This window comes from Phaseolus vulgaris, chromosome 2 (assembly GCF_051622355.1).
Source record: "Phaseolus vulgaris cultivar YP4 chromosome 2, ASM5162235v1, whole genome shotgun sequence".
Lineage (NCBI taxonomy): Eukaryota > Viridiplantae > Streptophyta > Magnoliopsida > Fabales > Fabaceae > Phaseolus > Phaseolus vulgaris.
In genome coordinates, this window is record NC_143499.1 from 39555966 (window position 1) to 39576513 (window position 20548).

General features: G+C 31.5%; 3 protein-coding genes and 1 non-coding gene across 6 annotated transcripts; 1 reads left to right on the top strand and 3 right to left on the bottom strand.

The window, feature by feature from the left end:
* Positions 1-1842: 1842 nt before the first annotated feature.
* LOC137811959 (G-type lectin S-receptor-like serine/threonine-protein kinase B120) lies at positions 1843-5693 on the bottom strand. Of its 3 annotated transcripts, none has more exons than XM_068613823.2 (6): positions 4245-5693; positions 3764-3883; positions 3439-3656; positions 3038-3248; positions 2675-2912; positions 1843-2585 (listed from the first exon to the last, which is right to left on the bottom strand). In XM_068613823.2, the coding sequence occupies exons 1-6, from the start codon at positions 5515-5517 to the stop codon at positions 2129-2131; spliced, it is 2517 nt and encodes an 838-aa protein (XP_068469924.1). In that variant the 5' UTR covers positions 5518-5693; the 3' UTR covers positions 1843-2128. The 3 variants fall into 3 exon arrangements, with proteins under 3 accessions (XP_068469924.1, XP_090154913.1, XP_090154912.1); XM_090298787.1 differs by having other exon boundaries at positions 3764-3918; positions 4245-4382; XM_090298786.1 differs by lacking the exons at positions 1843-2585; positions 2675-2912; positions 3038-3248; positions 3439-3656 and having other exon boundaries at positions 3780-3918; positions 4245-5649.
* Positions 5694-11663: 5970 nt separating this feature from the next.
* Positions 11664-13974, top strand: LOC137811960 (uncharacterized). Its single transcript, XM_068613824.1, has 5 exons — positions 11664-12103; positions 12457-12520; positions 12647-12811; positions 12997-13062; positions 13361-13974. The coding sequence occupies exons 1-5, from the start codon at positions 11841-11843 to the stop codon at positions 13559-13561; spliced, it is 759 nt and encodes a 252-aa protein (XP_068469925.1). The 5' UTR covers positions 11664-11840; the 3' UTR covers positions 13562-13974.
* TRNAT-AGU (transfer RNA threonine (anticodon AGU)) lies at positions 13955-14028 on the bottom strand. The gene has a single exon. It is a non-coding gene; the product is annotated as a tRNA-Thr (tRNA).
* Positions 14029-17063: 3035 nt separating this feature from the next.
* On the bottom strand, positions 17064-18706 carry LOC137811962 (uncharacterized). Its single transcript, XM_068613825.2, has 2 exons — positions 18395-18706; positions 17064-18299 (listed from the first exon to the last, which is right to left on the bottom strand). The coding sequence occupies exons 1-2, from the start codon at positions 18633-18635 to the stop codon at positions 17260-17262; spliced, it is 1281 nt and encodes a 426-aa protein (XP_068469926.2). The 5' UTR covers positions 18636-18706; the 3' UTR covers positions 17064-17259.
* Between the last annotated feature and the right edge of the window lie 1842 nt (positions 18707-20548).

Sequence of the window (20548 nt, forward strand, 5' to 3'; positions counted from 1 at the left end):
TTTCTAATCGAATGCAAGATGAGAAACAGCTTATTAGTTATATTATATAACTAAGAGGAAAAAACGAAATATTTGTATTCTAAGACAAAACAGAAAACTAAAACCTAACAACCTCATTTCAAGCTATATTGTATATGTCCATTGTTCCGATCTTGGAAATAATGGTGTTGAAACTTCCATTTTGAAGAGGTTTGATGAGGATATTAGTAGTTTGATAAGCAAATGTAACGAAAGCAAATGGAATAATTTGATGTGAGAATCTATTTGAATGTATGTGAAAGTTATATGTCTTGCAAATTGGTTGTTTAACAAAGTGTATTTTAATTATTAAATCATCTAATAGATGTTTCAACGCACATGATGGTTGCAAGATTATGATACTCCACTTCGGATGATGAGTGATGTTTACCAAGACATTTGTATATGCACAATTAAAAATGTAATGATAATAGTCCTTTAGAAAAACGGGTGTTCTTTTGTTCTTGAGTGTATTCATTGACAATGTCTTTATTATTAATTTGTACAAACAAACAATTCAACAACTATCTTTTTGTTGGTTACTTACGGTAACAAAAACACAATTTTTTATATAAGGAAACACATCTTCATAGAACTTAATATCTTTAGAAAAAATATTTCTCTAATCTTAGTATTAAGAACAATATACGTCTTTGTGTCTTTCGTGTTAATAGGAATTACAAGAAAGATTTTAGAATATAGTAATTGATTGTTATTTAAGAATATCATTGAAATACGTTTAGTTAATATATAAAAACGATTTTTATATAAGAATCAATTTTAATACTCGTTATTATTTTATATTATAAATTATAAAGATGTAAAGTAACTCGGTTTTAATTTTATTTCCCAATTAATTTAACCATTTGAGAAGAAAAAAAGGTTAACAAGTGAGTTCAAAACTTCAAAAAAAGGGTACCATTAGTAGTAGTCTTTCTCTTAGAAGAGATAAGAGTTGGGAAGAAAGCGAAGATTCTTTGGAAGACTTTCAAAAGTGATAGGCTTCAAGTAGGCTTAGAAATAACATTATATTCTTCTGCATATTTAAAAGAAGACAAAGTTATTTCAACTTTCTCAATCCGTGTGTTTGAATAGGAAAAAAAACACATTTTCCAGATATTTGTTTTCGTCCAATTATATCTTCCTTTCCACACTAAAACCCTCTGAAAATTAAATAATGATGTCATAAGCCTCTCAAAAAGAAAAATAAGAAAATAATTCAAATTATTTTTTTATAACTTAATCTTGCAAAAAAATTTCAATATGATTTTTTAAAAGTTTATACAAAAATGAGTTTAAATTTATGAGAAATCAAATGTAAATGCCTCCTAGAGAGTAATTTGCTCAAAGTAGAAGGGAAAATTTGATTCAAACGTAAATGTTATCTCGTGAAGGCTAGCGCAAGATTATTTCATTTTTATTTTGTGAAGTTTGAGTCCTGAATTATTTCCAGTAAACATATTTTTGGTTTATGGGAAAAGAAAATTTGAAATGCGTTTGAAATAGTAGTAGACAATGTTAAAAAGATTCAAATGTCAATGTTATGTAGCGGATCAAAGCATACGATTGTTTGAACTTAGTCTTAAACGTATAATTGTCTAAAGAAAAGTTTATTGTCCTTCTTAGTCTTATCTTATCCGAGCCGAATAAGATTATCCACTACAAAGTACCTAAAATCCATATGAAATAAAGTATTCAAATGTAATCACGTTGACAAGTTATACTGAGAGAGATTTAAAAAGGAAGATGCTCCTACCAGAATACAATAATCTGCAAGTGTAGGCATCATAGTACATCAAAACACAAATCAATGCAATATATATATACACACACACAACTTGCATGCAGATGGTCTTGCTATGATCTCTCCATACGAGAGCCATCAAACCAGAAGACTTCTTTATTGATCAGGAATCAAGGCACTTTTTCTGAGTCTCAAAAGATATTTTGGTTTATAAATTATATATATACAAGGACTAAAGATCAAGAAGCTAGTTTCAAAAGGAAGGGAGGCAAAATGAGAAGGAAAACTGCTTTGTACTTTTGTAGATTGAAAAGAGTCTAAACAAAACTGAATAGAAAAGGAAAATATAATGTAATATAAACACTTCTATCTCCCTGTGACCATTGTAGCTGTCAAATCATTTGACACATCAAGGCCTTCGCTATAAGATTGATCTTGGTCATCTAATTTGCTGGTGGAAATTGTGCGCAAAGGTTGTTTAGGCAAAGGAAGAGTTGTGGCTTCACTTGCCAGCATTAACAATACAGAGGCCATATTTGGTCTACGGGATGCTGAATCTTGCACGCATAACATCGCTATGTGTATGTATCTCAATGCTTTACTCTTTGGAGTTGAATCACCAATGGAAGAATCAAGAAGCTCCATTACTCTCTGCTCACTCCAAAGGTGCCAGGCATATCCTATGAGACTTGAATCGTCTGTGTTGCGAAAGCTAGTGTTCCTGCGCCCACTCATAATCTCTAGTAGCAATACACCAAAACTATAGACATCAGATTTAACTGAAAATAGACCTTCCATTGCATATTCTGGCGCCATATAGCCACTGCATCAAAGATATAGAGATTAGTAGTCTACTACACATAGGATTGAAGAGAGTGATTTGTCAAACAAGTGAAATCAAAGCATACTTACTATGTACCAACCACTCTGTTTGTGTTGGCTTCATTTTGGTTTCCTCCAAATATTCTGGCTAAGCCAAAGTCTGAAATTTTTGGATTCATGTTTTCATCTAATAAAATGTTGCTTGCTTTTAGATCCCGATGAATGATTCGTAGTCTTGAATCCTGGTGCAGGTAAAGCAGCCCTCTTGCAATGCCTTCAATTATTTCAAAGCGCTTTGTCCAGTCTAGTTGTGTTTGCTTCACCGGATCTGCAATGATGTTACAAGAACAAGCCAAATATTAAGAACATGCATGCACTGGTTGCTTCTGTTTCAAACTTATCCATATTAAGATGAAGAAAAAGAATATGCTTAGTTAATGGTAAGAAACATACCAAATAAAAAACAGTCCAAGCTTTTGTTTGGCAAGTACTCATATACCAGAATTTTTTCTTCTCCCTGAATGGAACATCCCAATAGTCTAACCAGATTTCTATGTTGCAGTTTGGCTATTAGCATCATTTCATTCTTGAACTCCTCTAAGCCTTGACTAGACTTTCTTGAAAGCCTCTTAACAGCTACTTCCTCTCCTCCTGGAAGGTTCCCCTGGTAAATAGATAAATGAAGCCATTAACCTTTTATTACCAAATGAATTGTGTGTTTATAAAACACCTTTTTTTTCTCTCTTTCCATCACATCCCATACTTTTTTCTCACTCATTTTTGTAAAATTTGTAGCATAATTTGTTGTACAATTAACGTTCTTCCGAAGGTAAGCTTAACAGTTAAATTCTTACCCAGTATACCGGACCAAATCCCCCTTGTCCCAGCTTATTTTTTTGGGAGAAATTGTCTGTTGCTGCTGCAATGAAACTAAAAGTGAACAATGGAAGTTCTGCATTATTCCCTTCCAAACCTAACTCAGTTGATCCTGAAAATTCTGCTGATAAGTCTGTACTCCTCGTTAGATCAATGACTGGAAAATCACCATTGTTATTAGCAGAAGCTGAGGAAACTGTTGACAAATAGAAAGGAAGAGAGAATATAGAGAAGTGAGTATCAAGAAACTGTTTGTAATACCTTGTCATTCATTCATGAGCAGGATGAAAATAAATATATTACCTTTACGTTTTCTCTTAAACCTCCATACCAGCAATACAAAGATTCCAAGGCAGATCAGCCCAACCACAACAGGTACTATTATTATCCAAATTTTGGTCTTTTTCTCCCCATCGACTGCTTCTGAAAACATAAAAATCATATGCTGTAAATACAACCTGACAATCAATGAAACTTGTGAGAACTTGGGTGACATTTGAAGTGATATTTGCCATCTCATCATACTCACAGACAGCAGATTAACAGATATTCCTCCTCCTATATGCCATACGATTAATCTCTAACTGAACGCATTAAGCAAATAATATCGTGTGCATTGAATGGAATATGGACAAGATTTTTCTAAAATTGATTAGTTTGCATATGACAAATTGAAATAGCTCCTCGAGAAAGCATGTAAGGTGGGATGTAAAATGGATTTATAAATCAAAATTAAAAAAAAAAAAATCAATGAAAAAGAAAGAGAAATTACTTCAGATCTTACCAAACTCAGAATCAGCAAGACGGATGTTGAGTACATTTCCAATACTATTTTCAGTGTGTTGAATATCAACTAAGTCCACATACCAAATCATGCACCCAATTCCAATCGTATATGAATACGCAGTACAAGAACTATTCTGCAGACAAAACCGTTGACAATCCCCATCGTCAGAAGGACTCTCCAAACGTGCAAAATCTGGCAACTTTGTACACCTTTGAACGTAGAAATCATCTTCACCAACACTAACCTCAGTTCCAGAACTATTTCTCTCAGCCTTCAGTAGAGTCCTCCTCTTACAACCCCCTGAATTTCCCCCATTCCACTCGCCTCCTTGAAACCCTTGCATGCAACTACAAACATCTGCCTTAGAGATATCACACAATGCAAAATTGCCACAAAAATTATAAGTCTCACACTTATTATAAGGCTCATGTTGTGTATTATTCCATTGTTGTTGATCTTCATCCGATACGAACTTCTTTTCAAACCCATCCCAAGTTATCTGAAACCTCACCTTTTCAGGGCCATTCCATGTATATGTAAAGTTATCCCCATTCAATTTAAAACCAAAAAGAGAGCTTCCAGTCATATTGGAGACACCAACGAATACTCTACCATCCCAATACCCACTTCTCCACCTCTTTTTCTCCCCATCCATAATCAAAATCTGTAGCGTTGATCCCGTAGAGTCAACCCCCATTGAGTAGTTTCCCGGTGCGGGATTCGTTGCTGATTTCCATGACCTGAACAGACCGACTCCAGCACTAGCTGGCAGTGACATACCTGGCACGAAAGTATCAGTTGGGTTCTCAAAGCTTTGCCACACATCTTTCTCATGTTCTGATTCTTCTGAAAGAACAAGGTTCCCATCATCACGAAGAACAGCTTTTGTGATGTTCCTTGACAATGACTTGTTAGTTGACCACACCTCGTTGTTCTCTCCATCGAGAACAACCAAGTTTCCGTCACCTTTGATTTTGATGGAACCTCCTCTTCCGTTGATGGGTTTCTCTCTATTCGCTACCCATATGAATGCTGAAGCTGAACTAGGAAACTTGTGGTACCAAATCCCAACGTATCTTGAAGAGTTATCAAAACCAAAGAAACCCATTTCAAAGGTGAGATTTTCTGACACCAAATTGTCAACACCATTATTGTCTTTGATTTCTGTCTCTCCTGTTAGGGAATTGGCAGCATGAGAGAAGAAGGTATGAAAAGAGAAGAGAAAGATTAGAAGGAGCAGAAAATCTGTATATTTGGCTACAGTGGTCATGCCAATGTCCCTGAGATTACACCGAGGATTACGTGGTTTGGTGTGTTAATGGGAATAACATTGATGACAACTGAGTAAATAATAAATATGAAGACGAATTTTCGATGGCTCCGAATGCTGCACTTCTCTGACCAACTACGTCTCACGTTGACATATGTTGGACCACTTTAGGCTATAATGATGAACACTCCCAAAGTTTATTTATTTATTCCTTTCAACTCATTCATAATTAATAATCAATCATTTTTGTTATTCATAGTTAAACGAATAATTTCATTTATAGTCTCCATATGTTTAAAACATTTTCTATGTGATCCCTTCAATTGTACGATGCATTGTTAAGTTTACGTCTACGCAAAAATTCTTAAGTTTATCATCACAGATAATATATTTTTAATTTGATTCAAGGGTGCTCTTAAATTGGTCTTTCCAGGTAGGGGACCAAATTAAATTATTTCTCTAATATATAGGAGTAAATTGAAAATGTGTAAAATAAATATTGGTGATAGACACCAAATCTATAATATTTTACTTATAGGATTTTCATTTTCATAAGATTTTATGTTTAAGAATTAAATTGAGAAGTTATTCGTAAAAGAAATACTTGTATAAATACTAAATTAGTATACTATATATAACCTCTTAATTTTAATTTTTATTTCATTTAATAATACTATTTTCAAAAGCGAAAACAATCATATGAGAACTGTTTTCTAATAACAAAATCTTATATCCAGAATAAATGAAAAATAAGAAATATTGAAAAGAAAATGACTTGGTACACTAAATTCTCAATTGTCTATGTAAGATAAATTTAATAAAAGACATCACGTTTATTTATCTTGTCAACAAATTGAGAACTTAAAAATTTTTAAGAATGCATTAAGAAAACAAATATAGAGATTAAAAATCCTATTTAACGTAGTAAAAGTTATGTAAAATAAAATAGAAAGTGACTGTGAGCAAGAAGTCGCAGACACAGGGATAAAATGGTACGAAAACTATTCAAAAAATTGAAACACGTGGTGGTTAGTTAATGAATATTGAGAAAGTTTGAATATGGAAATATTCATGGTAACAGGTATACCTTCTGAATTGAATATTATTTTTGCCTCACAAAAGAAGTGGTTGTATAGAATTAGAAGAATTTTATTATGGGTAATATATTGACTTTAACATCTTGGATTGAAAAAGGGAAGACTCCAGGAACCAACAAACCTTGGAATATTTTCCTTTCCGGCTTATGCGCATCATGATACATTTTTCAACCACACGGAATGGGGAAAATTCTCAACATTCAAAAGGGACTCCTATCATCTTCACCATCATCATCAACTATATCACCAAACACCACCATAATACTTGTTGTAGTATAACTGGACTACTGTGAGTCGGTCAAAAACCCTAAACTATCTGAACGTTCGTACACGACAAGAAAGGTCGCGTGATAACACGTGGTCGACCGATTCATGACGACGAATTATGGGTTGACCAAGTCAGCAAGACTAACCCATAATTAAATGTTGCTTAGTGCAACCTTAAACATGAACCAACCTCCTAATTTGTCTCATCAACCAAGACCCATTAAGGTAATATAAATAATGCAGATTCCAAGAATCAAGTACGTCATTATCTACAGTATTTTGACAACCGAATGTCAACACCCTTACTGACTTGTATCTTCTGCAGGTATCATCCGACTGTGTTATCGGACAACCAAGAAAAGAAAGAAAGAACTAGAGAATTTAAAAGCTGAATATGAAAACGGCTGACCGAGAGAAGCAACAAGCAATCATTCTCTAAGTCTCTGTTTGAAACACTTAACTCCTTAACTCCTTTAAATTTTATTCAGTGTATCTAAATCAAATAGGCTTTGGTAACACATTTATGAGGGTTTCAAATTCAATAACATACACGTGGTGTCATGGGTTTGGTCCTATTATTTAGTCTATAAGATCTTGCTTGACCTTAAATCGAGAATTTGTGGTCTCATAGATTATATCCAAAAAAAAATTAAACTCTGGCAAATAAAATTAAAGCTAATATAAATATATTTTTAAATAATAATAAACATTCAATTCGAAATACGAGAATCTCATTATTTTTTCTTCATATCATTATAATAACTTAAATAACGGATGAAGATTGATCTTTTGAAAAAAAAAATTCAGATTAAGTATTGAAAAAAGACTAAACAAATATAAAGGTGAAAAAGAAGAAGTAAAACATATAAGGGACGTATATGATGAAAAAAAAAACATGAATTCAACTAAGGATCTGTTTCTGACTAAAAGTTATTATTGGTAGTATACATCATTTTGCTATAACAGTACCCGATCCAATTCATGAGTTTAAAAATATTATTTGTCTTATCATTTTTCTATGTAGAGAATACAGTGATATAGTTAATTATTCTTCATCCTTGTCATTTCATTTCAATATAATATAATTTTTACATGATAACTCGTCTTAATGGTTCGATTACAAGATAATAAAAGGTAATTGATCCCTCCTCTTTGAAATTATTTTATAAATGTTTTGAGTGAATATTCATGATTAATAAGACTAGAACACTTCTTTTAAATGGTGTAAGACACACGTATCAGTGTCAATATTCGTAGGATACTTATCGGTAAAGTGTTTGATTCAAAAATTATTTGTTGGATTTCTGAAAATTCTAACACGGTTCTAACACAATTTTTAAAATGATAAATAAAATAATATTTCAAAAACTCAAATTTATTGTATAAATTTTTATTATGATTATAAAAATAAGAAATAAATTATTTTGAACTAGTCATGAAAAACATCTTTTTCTTCAAAAAAAATCTGAAATCAGGAAATTAATTTTAATAAAAAATTATAATTTAATATTTCTATTTCAATAGTTATCTAAATCAGGAAATTCCTTTTTTATGTATAAATTTGGTTTTTAAATTTTATCCTTTATATTATTAAAATATGATGTATTTAATGGTTATTTATTTTAAACTGAAAAATTGAATTTTAAATAATTTGAAAAAAAATAAATTTGAAAAAAAAAACAAAAAAAAAACTCAATTTCTTACTATATTTTACCTTTCAAATAATTACCTTTTCAAATAATTATTCTCAATAAAAAAATCACCTACACAATAAAAAAAATTAACCTACAATAAAAAAAAGTTTATTTTTAAATTACTTTGTTAACTCATCGTAAGAGGATATTTTTTTTTATATTCTTATTACTACAAAAACTTTGATTTTTCTCTATAAGTATATCGAATCAACTGGTATAATATCATTTAAAGTAAGAATGTTGAACCCACATAGAATAATTTTAATTAAGATGTTTTGTTATAAAACTCATTAAGTATAGAAAATAAATGTGAGAACTTGTTCATAACCAAATTAACACTTTCACCAAAAATAACTCAAAGTTTATGATTTTATTCAACAAGTAACGAAACTAACTTATCAAATATAGACAAAAAAATAATGGGGATTGAATTGTTTCTATGTCTATCATCTATATTTTGGAATAATACAATATATAATACTCAAAACTATTTATTCTTATGCAGTAATTTAAAGTCATTCATCTTGATTCCTCACCGATGAAATTCACACTAGTGCAAAATGTATAAACAAGTGCGGCTTAAACTACTAAAACTACTTAAACTAAATTAATACTGAAATTAATGTTAAACAAAATGATAAAACCAGTTTTTGTTCATTATGCATGAGAAGTATCAATCTCCTCTTACGATTTTTGTACAATAGCCTTATCTTTGAATCCATCTCGTGAAATTTGGATTCTTTGATAAGTACATTCCACATTATCTGGTAGTAGATTTCCTAAGAATTTGTTGATTGCATTTCTGTCATAGTGAATTCATCTACCTTTGACTTTGACCTTCAAATCATTTGAACCTTCAGCCAAAACATTTGTGTAAAATTCAAGAACTATAGTTTGATCATATTTGGGATAATGATCTGTCAACTTTCTCCAATTTATTTGCATCAACCCATTAAAAAATGAGTTAATTTCTTGAGGTAAAACTGTCACTTTCCTTTCTGAAATGAAAGACTAAGTTTTTAACTCATCATATCTTTGCTTCTTGTCTTTGCTTGACTTAATTTTTCTTGGTGGCTGGGTGAATCAACTCTAACTCTTTTTCCTTTCTTAAAGGGTGTTGGATTAATACCAATTGTAGATTTGGTACAACCCATTTTTCTGCACATGTAAGAATAAACATTTCTCAAAACCAATGTGTTATATTTTATTGGCATTTTAACAAAGACTTGGTATGCATGATGTAGAGTGACATTGAATGAGTAATTTTTTGTATTTAATCCATGAAAAACAATACTTAACTTTGAATAAACCTAAAACAACAATCATATTGATGTTAAGAAGAATGTTTTCTCTCTTATTACAACTTTTTGTTGAGACTATTGTTAGTTGAGATGTTCTCTTATTACAAGAAGAATATTGTTAGCTGAGATGTTCTCTTCCTTTTCTCTTTTCTCCTTTCTTTGATGATAAATATTTTTATAAAGACACTTTAACAGTCAAGATAATTAAGATAATATAAACTAATAAATAAATGAGCAATACATACCTCAATATCTTCACTTATACTTTAATATTTTAATTTATTTTTATCTACATAGTTTAAATTATATGTCCTATACGTCTTAGTACATAATTAGTGTTTATGAAATTATTGAGAAGACAAAAGCCTATAAAAGAAAATTATCACATCTTTAATTGAAATCATCTCATTGTTACGAGGAGGAATTTACAAAAAAGAAATTTCATATCTTCATTTAATATCACTTCAAATTTTCGTCAATATAAATAATAAGATATAAAAATATTTAATTTTAATTACATAAGATAATAATATTATCTTTCAGTAACGATTTATCTTTCGAATAGGGTAAGTGGACAAGTAAATATAACACATGACTTTATATAATTATAAATATTACCAAATTAAAAATTAATTAATTAGATATTGATGCTTATTTTAAAAACAAATGCAACTTGCAAGAAACTATCATGATCAAAGTCAAAGTAGCACCTGGATGAAGAAATGTTTATTTACGTTAAATAAAAGAATTATATATTATATATGACACGTTCTAGTGTTAATTGAATTCTTGTTTGGAAAAAGAAATACTTATAATTTGGTCCGTGTTTTGTTGAAATATAATGGTATTAGCGTTTTTCATGGAAATATGTCAGACAAAAATATAAAGCTTTTTCCCTGTCTAAGACCAGAAGCGCAAAATTTTCTTAAGAAAAAACTAAGACGAAAAATTATTTTAAGCATGTGAATAAAATTTAACATTAAATGATTTTGTCAACAAAGTCTAAATGGTAAATGATGTTTCAAACATTTCAAAGATTAGTTCGTCAAGTTTCAAACCCATCAATAATAATAATATTTTATATCTTCAAGCAAGTCATACATGAACTATATTATGGAACTTAGTACAATTTTGGAAGTAAATCCAAAACAATTATTAACATTATAAAATCACGATCTTTTTGGTCAACAAAAAATCAAACGTATATTTATTCATACATTACCAGTTAATCTACCTATAAACAAATCTTCCAAACAATTTATTTTTGCGTCTAAAACATTACAACAAACTTTTACGTTAAAACAATACATCTAAGATAATATTTACTTACGTGATTCTTCCTCAATTATGTTAAATCCCATAAAATTGAAGTCAAACTGTCACTGGTTGTTTCTTAGTCTTATTGGCATGTCAATTTCCCAACCTTTCTTCTCTCACGCAAACACAAAGTTTCGAGGATTCAGTGGCAATGGCGTGAAGTTTCTGCTATTTTTGGTAGTTGGGTTTGAAGCTGGCTTCTTATAATTGATTTAGTTTATTGTTAGAAACTCTGTCTTGCGGCTAAAACAAAAACGTAGAAACCAAAAACCAACTTGTTAAATTATTTAAAACAGTTTCTGAATTAGTGGGAAAAAGATAGGAATAAGATCCACTATGAAATTGGTAGCACACACCGTTAATTTGGTGTTTAGTGGAGAAAACACAGCTACTATGTTCCACTTTCCACGTGCCAACAGTTGCACCCTTATAATGGATACATATTTTGGGTCCCCATACAATTATTTCCCGCCAACTAAGACATTCATCAATGTGTCAACCCACATTCACCAACAAAACAACCGTCCTTATCTTATCTTCTTCTTTTAATAATATAAATAATCTTGCTTTTCTTTTCTCTATCTATCATTCTTTGTTCAAAACAAAGCCACCAACTGTTTCGGAAGGGTCAACTTTGATTTCAGGCTATGGGGGATTTCGAGAAGCAGGAGAGGACCATGGAAGAGGAAGAGAGAGAGAGTTTGCTGGAGGGTGTGGCGGTTTTGGACTTTGATGTGCTTTGTTCCACTGTGGCTCTGCAAGCTGGGCATGGAAAATGGGGGAAGCTTGGAGTTGGATATGATGATGATGATGAAGAAGAGGGTGGTCAGTTTGGTGGTGTTCTAAGGATGTGGGAGGGTGAGATTCTTGAGTGTTTTGATGATCATCGCATCGCCCTTGAATCCACATGGTAATGAATTGTTCATTCCGTTTTTTTTTTTCCTTCTGGGTATTCATCATTGCTCATTCTGCTCTTTTTTTTTTTTTTCTTTCTGGGTATTCATCATTGTTCATTTTGAGGTCTGTCTTGTCTTTTCAATTATGCCATGTATAACTGTTTGTAAAAAAACCTTTTTTGTTTTTGTTTTTTGGATTGAAGTATTGAAAATGAGCTTAGCTAATATTATTCTAAAGGTAAAAACTGTGTTCATTATTAATTTAGTCCTTTATGGAGTTCAAAATTTCAGTTTCAAGATAGGGGTTAAGATATTTGATATGGTCATGATCTGTGATTTCTGAAAATAGTTCATTTGGTTGTTGCAGTTGTCCTTGCTACCGATTTGGGAAGAACATGAAGAGAGCTGGTTTTGGTTCTTCCTACATTCAGGTATCAGAGCGAACAAACTTAACACAATCTTTAGAAATTTCTTAGAACGCTTTCATCATTTTTACCAACACAAAAGCTGATTAACCTCTCTGGAATTCGAACTTAATTCCTTGTCTTATTTTGCAGGCAGCGATTTATTTTGTTCTTACCATTGGTGCCTTTCTTAACTGCATTGCCTTTGCTGTCACGAGACATCACTGCAATCTATACCTGGCAGTTGCCTTCGTTGTTTCCTTTGGAGCATATTTAGGATTCTTCCGAACACGACTAAGAAAGAAGTTCAACATCAATGTGGGTATTTTCTGTAATTATTTGGATTTAGTGATGGATGATTCAACAATTATGGTTAACATTGAGTCGTGTAACTTCCTATTGCGTGGATTCAAATGCAAGATTATAGTGCTGTTGTTTTATTTGCTTATATAATGTGATATGTTTTGACAAACTCATGTGCTGTTTATTTGTAACTTTTTTAGGCCAGTGACAGTTCCTTGGACGATTGCGTTTACCATTTCGCCTGTCCTTGCTGTACATTATGTCAGGTCACTTTCGAAACTCTCCTTTCCTTCTCAATTAAGTTATCTCCAATTATTTTGATTGCCATGTCTTAAGGTGATATTCTTAACTCAGTTCTTACAACTGAAATTCATATCAGTTTCTTCCAATGATAATACTGAATAAGGATAATTTCTTAGCTAGTTAAAAGAACTTGTATTGGAGATGATGATCTATCAATAAAATCAAGGGTGGCCATGACCAAAACGGGGTATTTGATCTACAGTAATTGGTGTGTGAATGGTGATATATATTTAACATGTGTGTCTTGGAAACATGGTGCAGGAGTCTAGAACGCTGGAGATGAACAATGTTGAAGATGGCACTTGGCATGGTCGGGGTGACAAAATATGCATAGGTGGTTTTGGCCAAAAGAGCAATGGATTCTTTGATCAGTTACATCCTCCTTCCATTGTGTCCATCATGAATATTGATGAAAGTTCCTTTGAAACAAAAGCAAACACAAATGTCAGCAATCCATCTTAAAGTCAAGGTAGTGAGGAACATTTGAAACAATGGTGCTTAATCTCAAGGCATTTAAGATGCAGCTTGGCCACACATTTAAAAATTCCATTGAATTTCCTACCGAGATGAAATGTAGTGACCATTCCTCCATACATGGAAGGTTCATGATAAGAGAAGTGAGAAACAATTATATTGTTTCTGGGATGGCTTTCCATTTGCACGAAGAACACGATGGTTTGTTTCAGATTCCCTTTGGGAAGGAGATGTTGACATAGTGATGGTGTACATAATCTTCTTCCAGTTTTAAGTAATGGGGACTTGTAATATATTCTGATGATGGTACAAAAATGCTGTCATCATGTTGTGCATAATGTAAAAATTGAGAAAATGGAAAACAAAAATTATAAATAGTAATGCTTTCATTGAGAGTCGAACTCAAGACCTCCCGCTTACTAAACGGGTGCTCTAACCAACTGAGCTATGAAAGCTTTATTTACTTATGCAAACTTTAAAGGTAATACCTTTATAACCACATGACTTGATTGGGTAAGGTGGGATAGTGTTAAGTGGGCATGGAACTCCCAATCTCAAGTTCACTTATTTCTTTTTAATAATTTTTTTTCTATTTTTTCTTCTTTATTTATCTTCTATCTACATGTAGAGCACATCATCCATATATTTACTCTTTTTTTTCCTTTTTTGTTTTTTCTTTGTACTTTGTCTTTATTTCACCTTTCGTTGAAATTGTTTCTAAATCTATACAATTTGAAAGTTCTGCCCTATATTAATCATCACATTACTATAAATTATAACAACCATTCTTCCTATATATATATTTTTTATTTATTTTAATTCTTTGTACGTATATAAAATAAATTATCATAATATAGTTAGTAAATTAAAAGGTTTTTAAAGAATCAAGTTTCTATTTTTTTTTCTTAATTAATTTGGCATTAAAACTTTTACACTATTAAACTATTTCATAATTATGTGATATTAATCAATTTCATTGTTAAACTATTTGATATTACATGTATAATCTTAAATGCTTAAAATCCTCAACTAATCTAAAAATGTGACTTTTTTTTCAATATATAGAAAACTATCACACATGATACACTTTATTTTATTTATTTTTTCTGAGTTTCGTAAAAAAAAATTACTCTTCACCGTTGACAACTTGAAAAAAGTTGTCTTCATTGCTGGCAACTTCTATTCAAATAGCATGCACACCTTCATTTCCTCACATGTTATTCTTTCTTTCTCACATAAGTAATTTTTTTCTCAATAGCAATTCTTACTTCGATCATATGAATATAATAATTGAGTAACAATACTCAAAGATTCTCTAGTGTGGATGATTTATTTATAATACCTATTTAATAGACTCCTACTCTGGTCTCCTCACATTCAACCACGCTGAAATGTTTATTTACATGTGCAATTTTTTTTTGAAATGCAAGTGTACCAATTTACTTTCAAAGGTCATTTTTCTCTTTACATATTAATATAATTGTATATTATATATAAATTATGAATATTTTTCTATTATATTTTTTTAGTCTTATGAATATTTTAGTATGATATTATATATAAATATTTTTATATTATATTACTACATATGTATCAATATATTTTTAAGACATTATTTGTACGTTAATTATATATAAATATTTCTATTAGTTATGCATATTTTATATTATATTATATATGAATAATTTTTTTAAATGTTATAAATATTTTATTATTATTTTTTTTTAAACTTAAGAATATTTTAGTATGACATTATATATAAATATTTTTATATTACTAAATATCAATATTTTTTTCGTCTTACCTGTATTGTTACGTTACATTATATATAATTAATTTTTTTTATTATTTATGAATATTCTATATTATATTATACATGAATAAGTTTTTAAGATGTTATAATTTTTTTTTTAATTTTATGAATATTTTACTATGATATTCTATATAAATATTTTGATATTATATTATTACATATCAATATTATTTTTCGGTCTTACCAGTATTTTTATGTTACATTATATATAAATATTTTTTTTAATTACTTATGAATATTCTATATTATATTATATATAAATAATTTTTTAAGATGTTATAAATATTTTTTATTATATCTTTTTTAATGTTTTTAATATTTTGGTATGATATTATATATATGAATATTTTTATATTATATTACTATATATCAATATACTTTTCGATCTTAGTCGTATTTTTTATTATATATATAAATAAATATTTTTATATTATATTATATATGAATATTTTTTTTAAATGTTATAAACTTTTTTTATTATAATTTTTTAGTCTTATAAATATTTTGTTACGATATTATATATGAATCTTTTTATATTATATTATTACATGAGTGATAAAGTGAGTATTAAGTATTTGAATACTCTTTCAAATTGTATTTATGACCTTTAAGCTTCCTAAAATATCTACTTAATTAATATTTATTTTTAAATATAAAGTTGATTTACAAAATAACCGAATACTGTTTTTAAATATACGAGATAATAAAAAATACATTACAATTACCTGAGCATGTATGCTTGATAATGGCTAACTAACCTTAAATATATAACATTAAATTTACTTGAATATAATAATTAGTTTAATTTGACGCGGTTCTTTATTTTGAATTTGAATTAAATGACCCGGTTGAGAAAAATATAGATTGAAATAATTAAAAAATAGTTTTAATGATTTTTTTTTATATTTTAGATGAATGTTTAGTTGTTTGATTGAATTGGTTGGACTTTGAATGATTCTAATTTTAGTTATGGACATGTTGATTTTGTTTTTTGTTTTTTTCTCTCTAATAGAATAACTTATGAAGAAATTGATTTAAATAGAGCCTTAAAACTCATATTAAATGTGAAAATTAGGGGTAGTTGGGGTTGAACAAAGAGAGATATTCGTTTAGGCACTAATGGACCACCATATTCTGTATCGAATAATAACCGAAGGTAAGGAAGAAGAAAATATATAGTTAATTTTTATTTAGTTAATTTTTACTTTAGTTAGTTAATTTTTTTAACGTTATAACTAAAATAATATGCACTGATTGCAGATAATATGGGAGAACCTTAAGACATTCCTTATCCAATATTTCTCCTTGTCATAAAATACGTTTGTTTCTTTAATAGGAAAAATACAAAAGCTTCTTTCTTTTATTCAGGTTGAGATCAGATCAAAAGATTCCCTCCATAGTTTGCTTGTGGAAATAGAATATGCCCAAATACCCATAATTGAATACATATGATTTAAAGCTCCACTATATTTTAACAGCAAAAATATAATAACATGAAAAACAAACCTAGATTTTATTAAAATTTAGAAAGCAATTTAAAAAGAATCGTATTCCTTCTTAATAACTAAATCAATTTTAAAGCTCTGGTTTAATTTTAATTTACATAAAAGGCAGAAAGGCCACAATAATCTGCAAATTATTTTTTATCCGAAAATAAAACCTAAATATAAAAAAGCATTGGCAGCAAAAAGAAATATCATTTATTAATGATGTCTTTTATAATGTACAACCTGATATAACTTGCTCAAACAAATTTATGTAATTACCATTTGTGGCTTGTAATGCATTCAATTCTGCAGGCACGTGTACACACGAATTAAACATTTGCATGATCGTAGTAATAATAATTTAGCATCCCAGGACAAAAACCGGTTCAGTTATTCAGGGAATTGGGGCCCCGACCCACTACATACTCCGCTCCACCTCTCTTGGGTTCATCAGCACCAGTCATCGGCATCATCGGGTGAAGGGGAACCGGACCGGAGTTCGGCACGGCTTGATACATGTGCTGTTTGAAACCGTCGTGAACCACTGCGGCGGAAGGATTGTAAGGTTGCAGTGGACTCACCTGCCTCACGCCTGCACCATATACTTGACCCGAACCCGGAATCAAATGATGGTAGCCGATGGGAACCTGAGATGGCATCACTGCATGGTAAGGTTGTTGAACGTAGGGGTAAGGTGTCTGCTGCAAAGGAACCGGCACAGTTCCCGGTCGAACCGGACTGGGAACGTAGTAAACAGGAACCGGATTTACTGAATGAGCAGAATAAGCAGGTTCTTGGGGATAGTGAATTACAGGGTTACCCGGGTAGAGATTGTGGTTGAGGTTCGGTTGAGGTTCCGTTTCAGGTTCGATTGGACTTTCCTTGAAGTCCGAATCAGGAACAGGGTTCGAAAGTTTAGTCTTTACTGGGGGAAGGTTGGGAAGAGAAGGCACGCAGGGCGCTGATGAGGTGGAACAGTATGGGGAGGAAACAACCGGGGCGGGGGAACCCGGATCCGAAACTGAGACGTTATCTTGGAGCACGGGTCGATCCTTGGGTCGTGGGTCGCGTTGGTGAGTTTCTTCTGAGTTGTCTAATCCGAAAAGGTAATCAGGTACTTCCGAGACCATGGAAGATGCTTCAGAGCGGCCACGCTCGAGACCAGAAACGCCGCCGTTTAGTGCGTCGAGGAACCAGTTCTCGCGTTTGGCTGAGCCGTTCAATAGCGAGCTGATGCTACTGGTTCGAGAGTCCTCGCCTTCGGGAAAGAGGAAGAGCCGAAGCCGCGCCGATCGCGGGTTCTGGTTCTGTGCGACGCGGTCGTACTCGTCCATCATGTTCTCCACGTCTTCGTCAGTCGTGACCGAGATCAACGCGTCCAGATCCTCGTTCGGGAGCTGGTACTTCGCGGTTATATTGGCCATGCCTGCATCCAATAGAACCCCCACAAAAACAAAAAATTATAACTGTAATTAAAAGTTCAAAGACGAAGGATGTGATGTGAGGTTGGTTTTTTCGTACCTGAGAGTTTGGAGAGTTTGAGAATGAGGGTGGAGAAGGAGATGGAGCGGTGGACGGCCACGATTCGAGTGTCGCCGCCGACATAACGGAGCTGGTTGTCATGGGGGCGGGGGAGGATCTTGCCGCCAAAGCTGCACATGAAGCGGACGCGAGGCGGCGCGTTGTGGAAATGGTCGGAGCGAGGGGAAGAGGTGACGGAGTCGGCGTCTAAATCAGGTTGGTAGTGAGAGTGTGACGTCATTATCCGGCGAGTGGAAGTGGAAGCGTTACTTTAGAATGTGGATTCGGTGTCAGAGACACGTAGCTTCCCCCGCTGGCATTGTTGTGGTTGATCTCTGAATTTATATAGGACCCCCTCCTTTACCCACTTTATGTTCCATATTCCTTCTGTTTTCAATATTTTTTATTTTTACAAAATGCCCAGGCTGTAATGTGATGCAATATATAATAACTTAATAATATATACTCAATAAAGATTGTATTACTTTCTATAATATCACTTCTAAGGCTTTCTCTCTTTTCGCGATGAAATAAAAGTATTCGACTAAATATATTCAGTAGTTTTTATTTATATAATTTTATCTTCTTTCATTGCGTAATCTATTTATATATATATATATATATATATATATATATTTTTGTTTGGGTATTGGAGTCCAGAGAACGATTGTTATCTTCTTCGCATTTTGACTCTTTTGCTGGGAGTGGTTCTCTTAATAAAGTTATTGATAATGAGAGTAGTGAGTCTCCTTCGGGTCATACAAAGTCGAACTGTGTGAGAGGAAATTCCTTTTTCTCCTCCATCCATTTTTGTACCTAATAAGATTAGGGAAAACCCTAAAACAAAAATTCACTTTAAAAGAAGGAATGGTTGAACCTTTTCGTTCCCCAAAAAATTTGTTATTTAACTTTTTTAGTTTGTATGCTCCATTTTACAATGAATCAACAACTTTGTATGAATCATCCTAGTTTGGTGCCGATTTACCTTCATTCTTGTCTTTCCGAGCTTTGTCAAGCTTTCGCCAAAATAAGTCTTCTTTATGGAAGAAACACTTTGATAAGTGTCATATTTCATATTAAAATACAAACACTTATGAATATTAATTGATAAGATAACTATAATATAACCCCTAATTTATGAATTTAAACTTTTTTTACATATTTTGTGATTATAATATGAATAAGAACTATTTATTTCTAAATTAGTGTTCATTTCAGGATTCGAGGAAAGAATGTACATGGAAGGGCAAAATGAGAATATACAAGATAAAAAGGAAAAGTTGGAACGCTCCAAACACTCGCCCAAACTTGTCCAAGCCAGAAGCTCCCAGAGGATCTTGCCCAAGCGAGATCACTCTAGAGACGTTGGATTTGTTTTCGTCCAACTCGCCCAAGCGAGCCCAATCACGCCTAAGCAAGAAGTCACATAGTCCAAGTCCAACTAGGTTAAATATGAGGTGTGAGACACAATCCTAGACATCAATTGACAAAATATAAGGTGATATAAAACCCTAGAGGAGGCAGTCTTCAAGGAGAAACATCCTAAATCTTCTTTTCTTGCTTTCCATGCTTGTAATGGCTAACATGAGTGGCTAATTCTACATTTTGGGATTGTGAGTAATATGTTCAAACTCTTTTCTATTTAGGTGATATATAAATATAATATTTTGTTCTTAATTGATGATTAGTATTGTCATTTTATTTGTAATGCTTGTTTATCATGATTTAGATAATTAGATTTGAGTGAAAAGTATCTCTAAGTTTCTGACCCTAATGATAATGCTTAACATAATTGAATACTAGGAATAAATTTAAAATGTTAATTGCTATCAACATCTAATCGTAATGCTAAAGAGCTTTTATAAATATGCAATGAATCGATATTTAGGAGACTCTCTTAATAATTTTATATGCGAGGAATCAAAATAAATGACTTTTATATGAGCATCAACATCAATCAAAGGATAGAATATTAATATGCTTTTCAAAATACAAAAGAGTAAGAAGAATGAACCTTAATCTCAATTTTCCCAATTGAACCAACAAACTTCCGACAAACTTTATTATTTGTTTTCTATTTAGTAAATCTTATACTTGATAATTCAAATGTTCCTTGTGGGTTCGATATTTGTTCTTATGGACAAATTATTACTT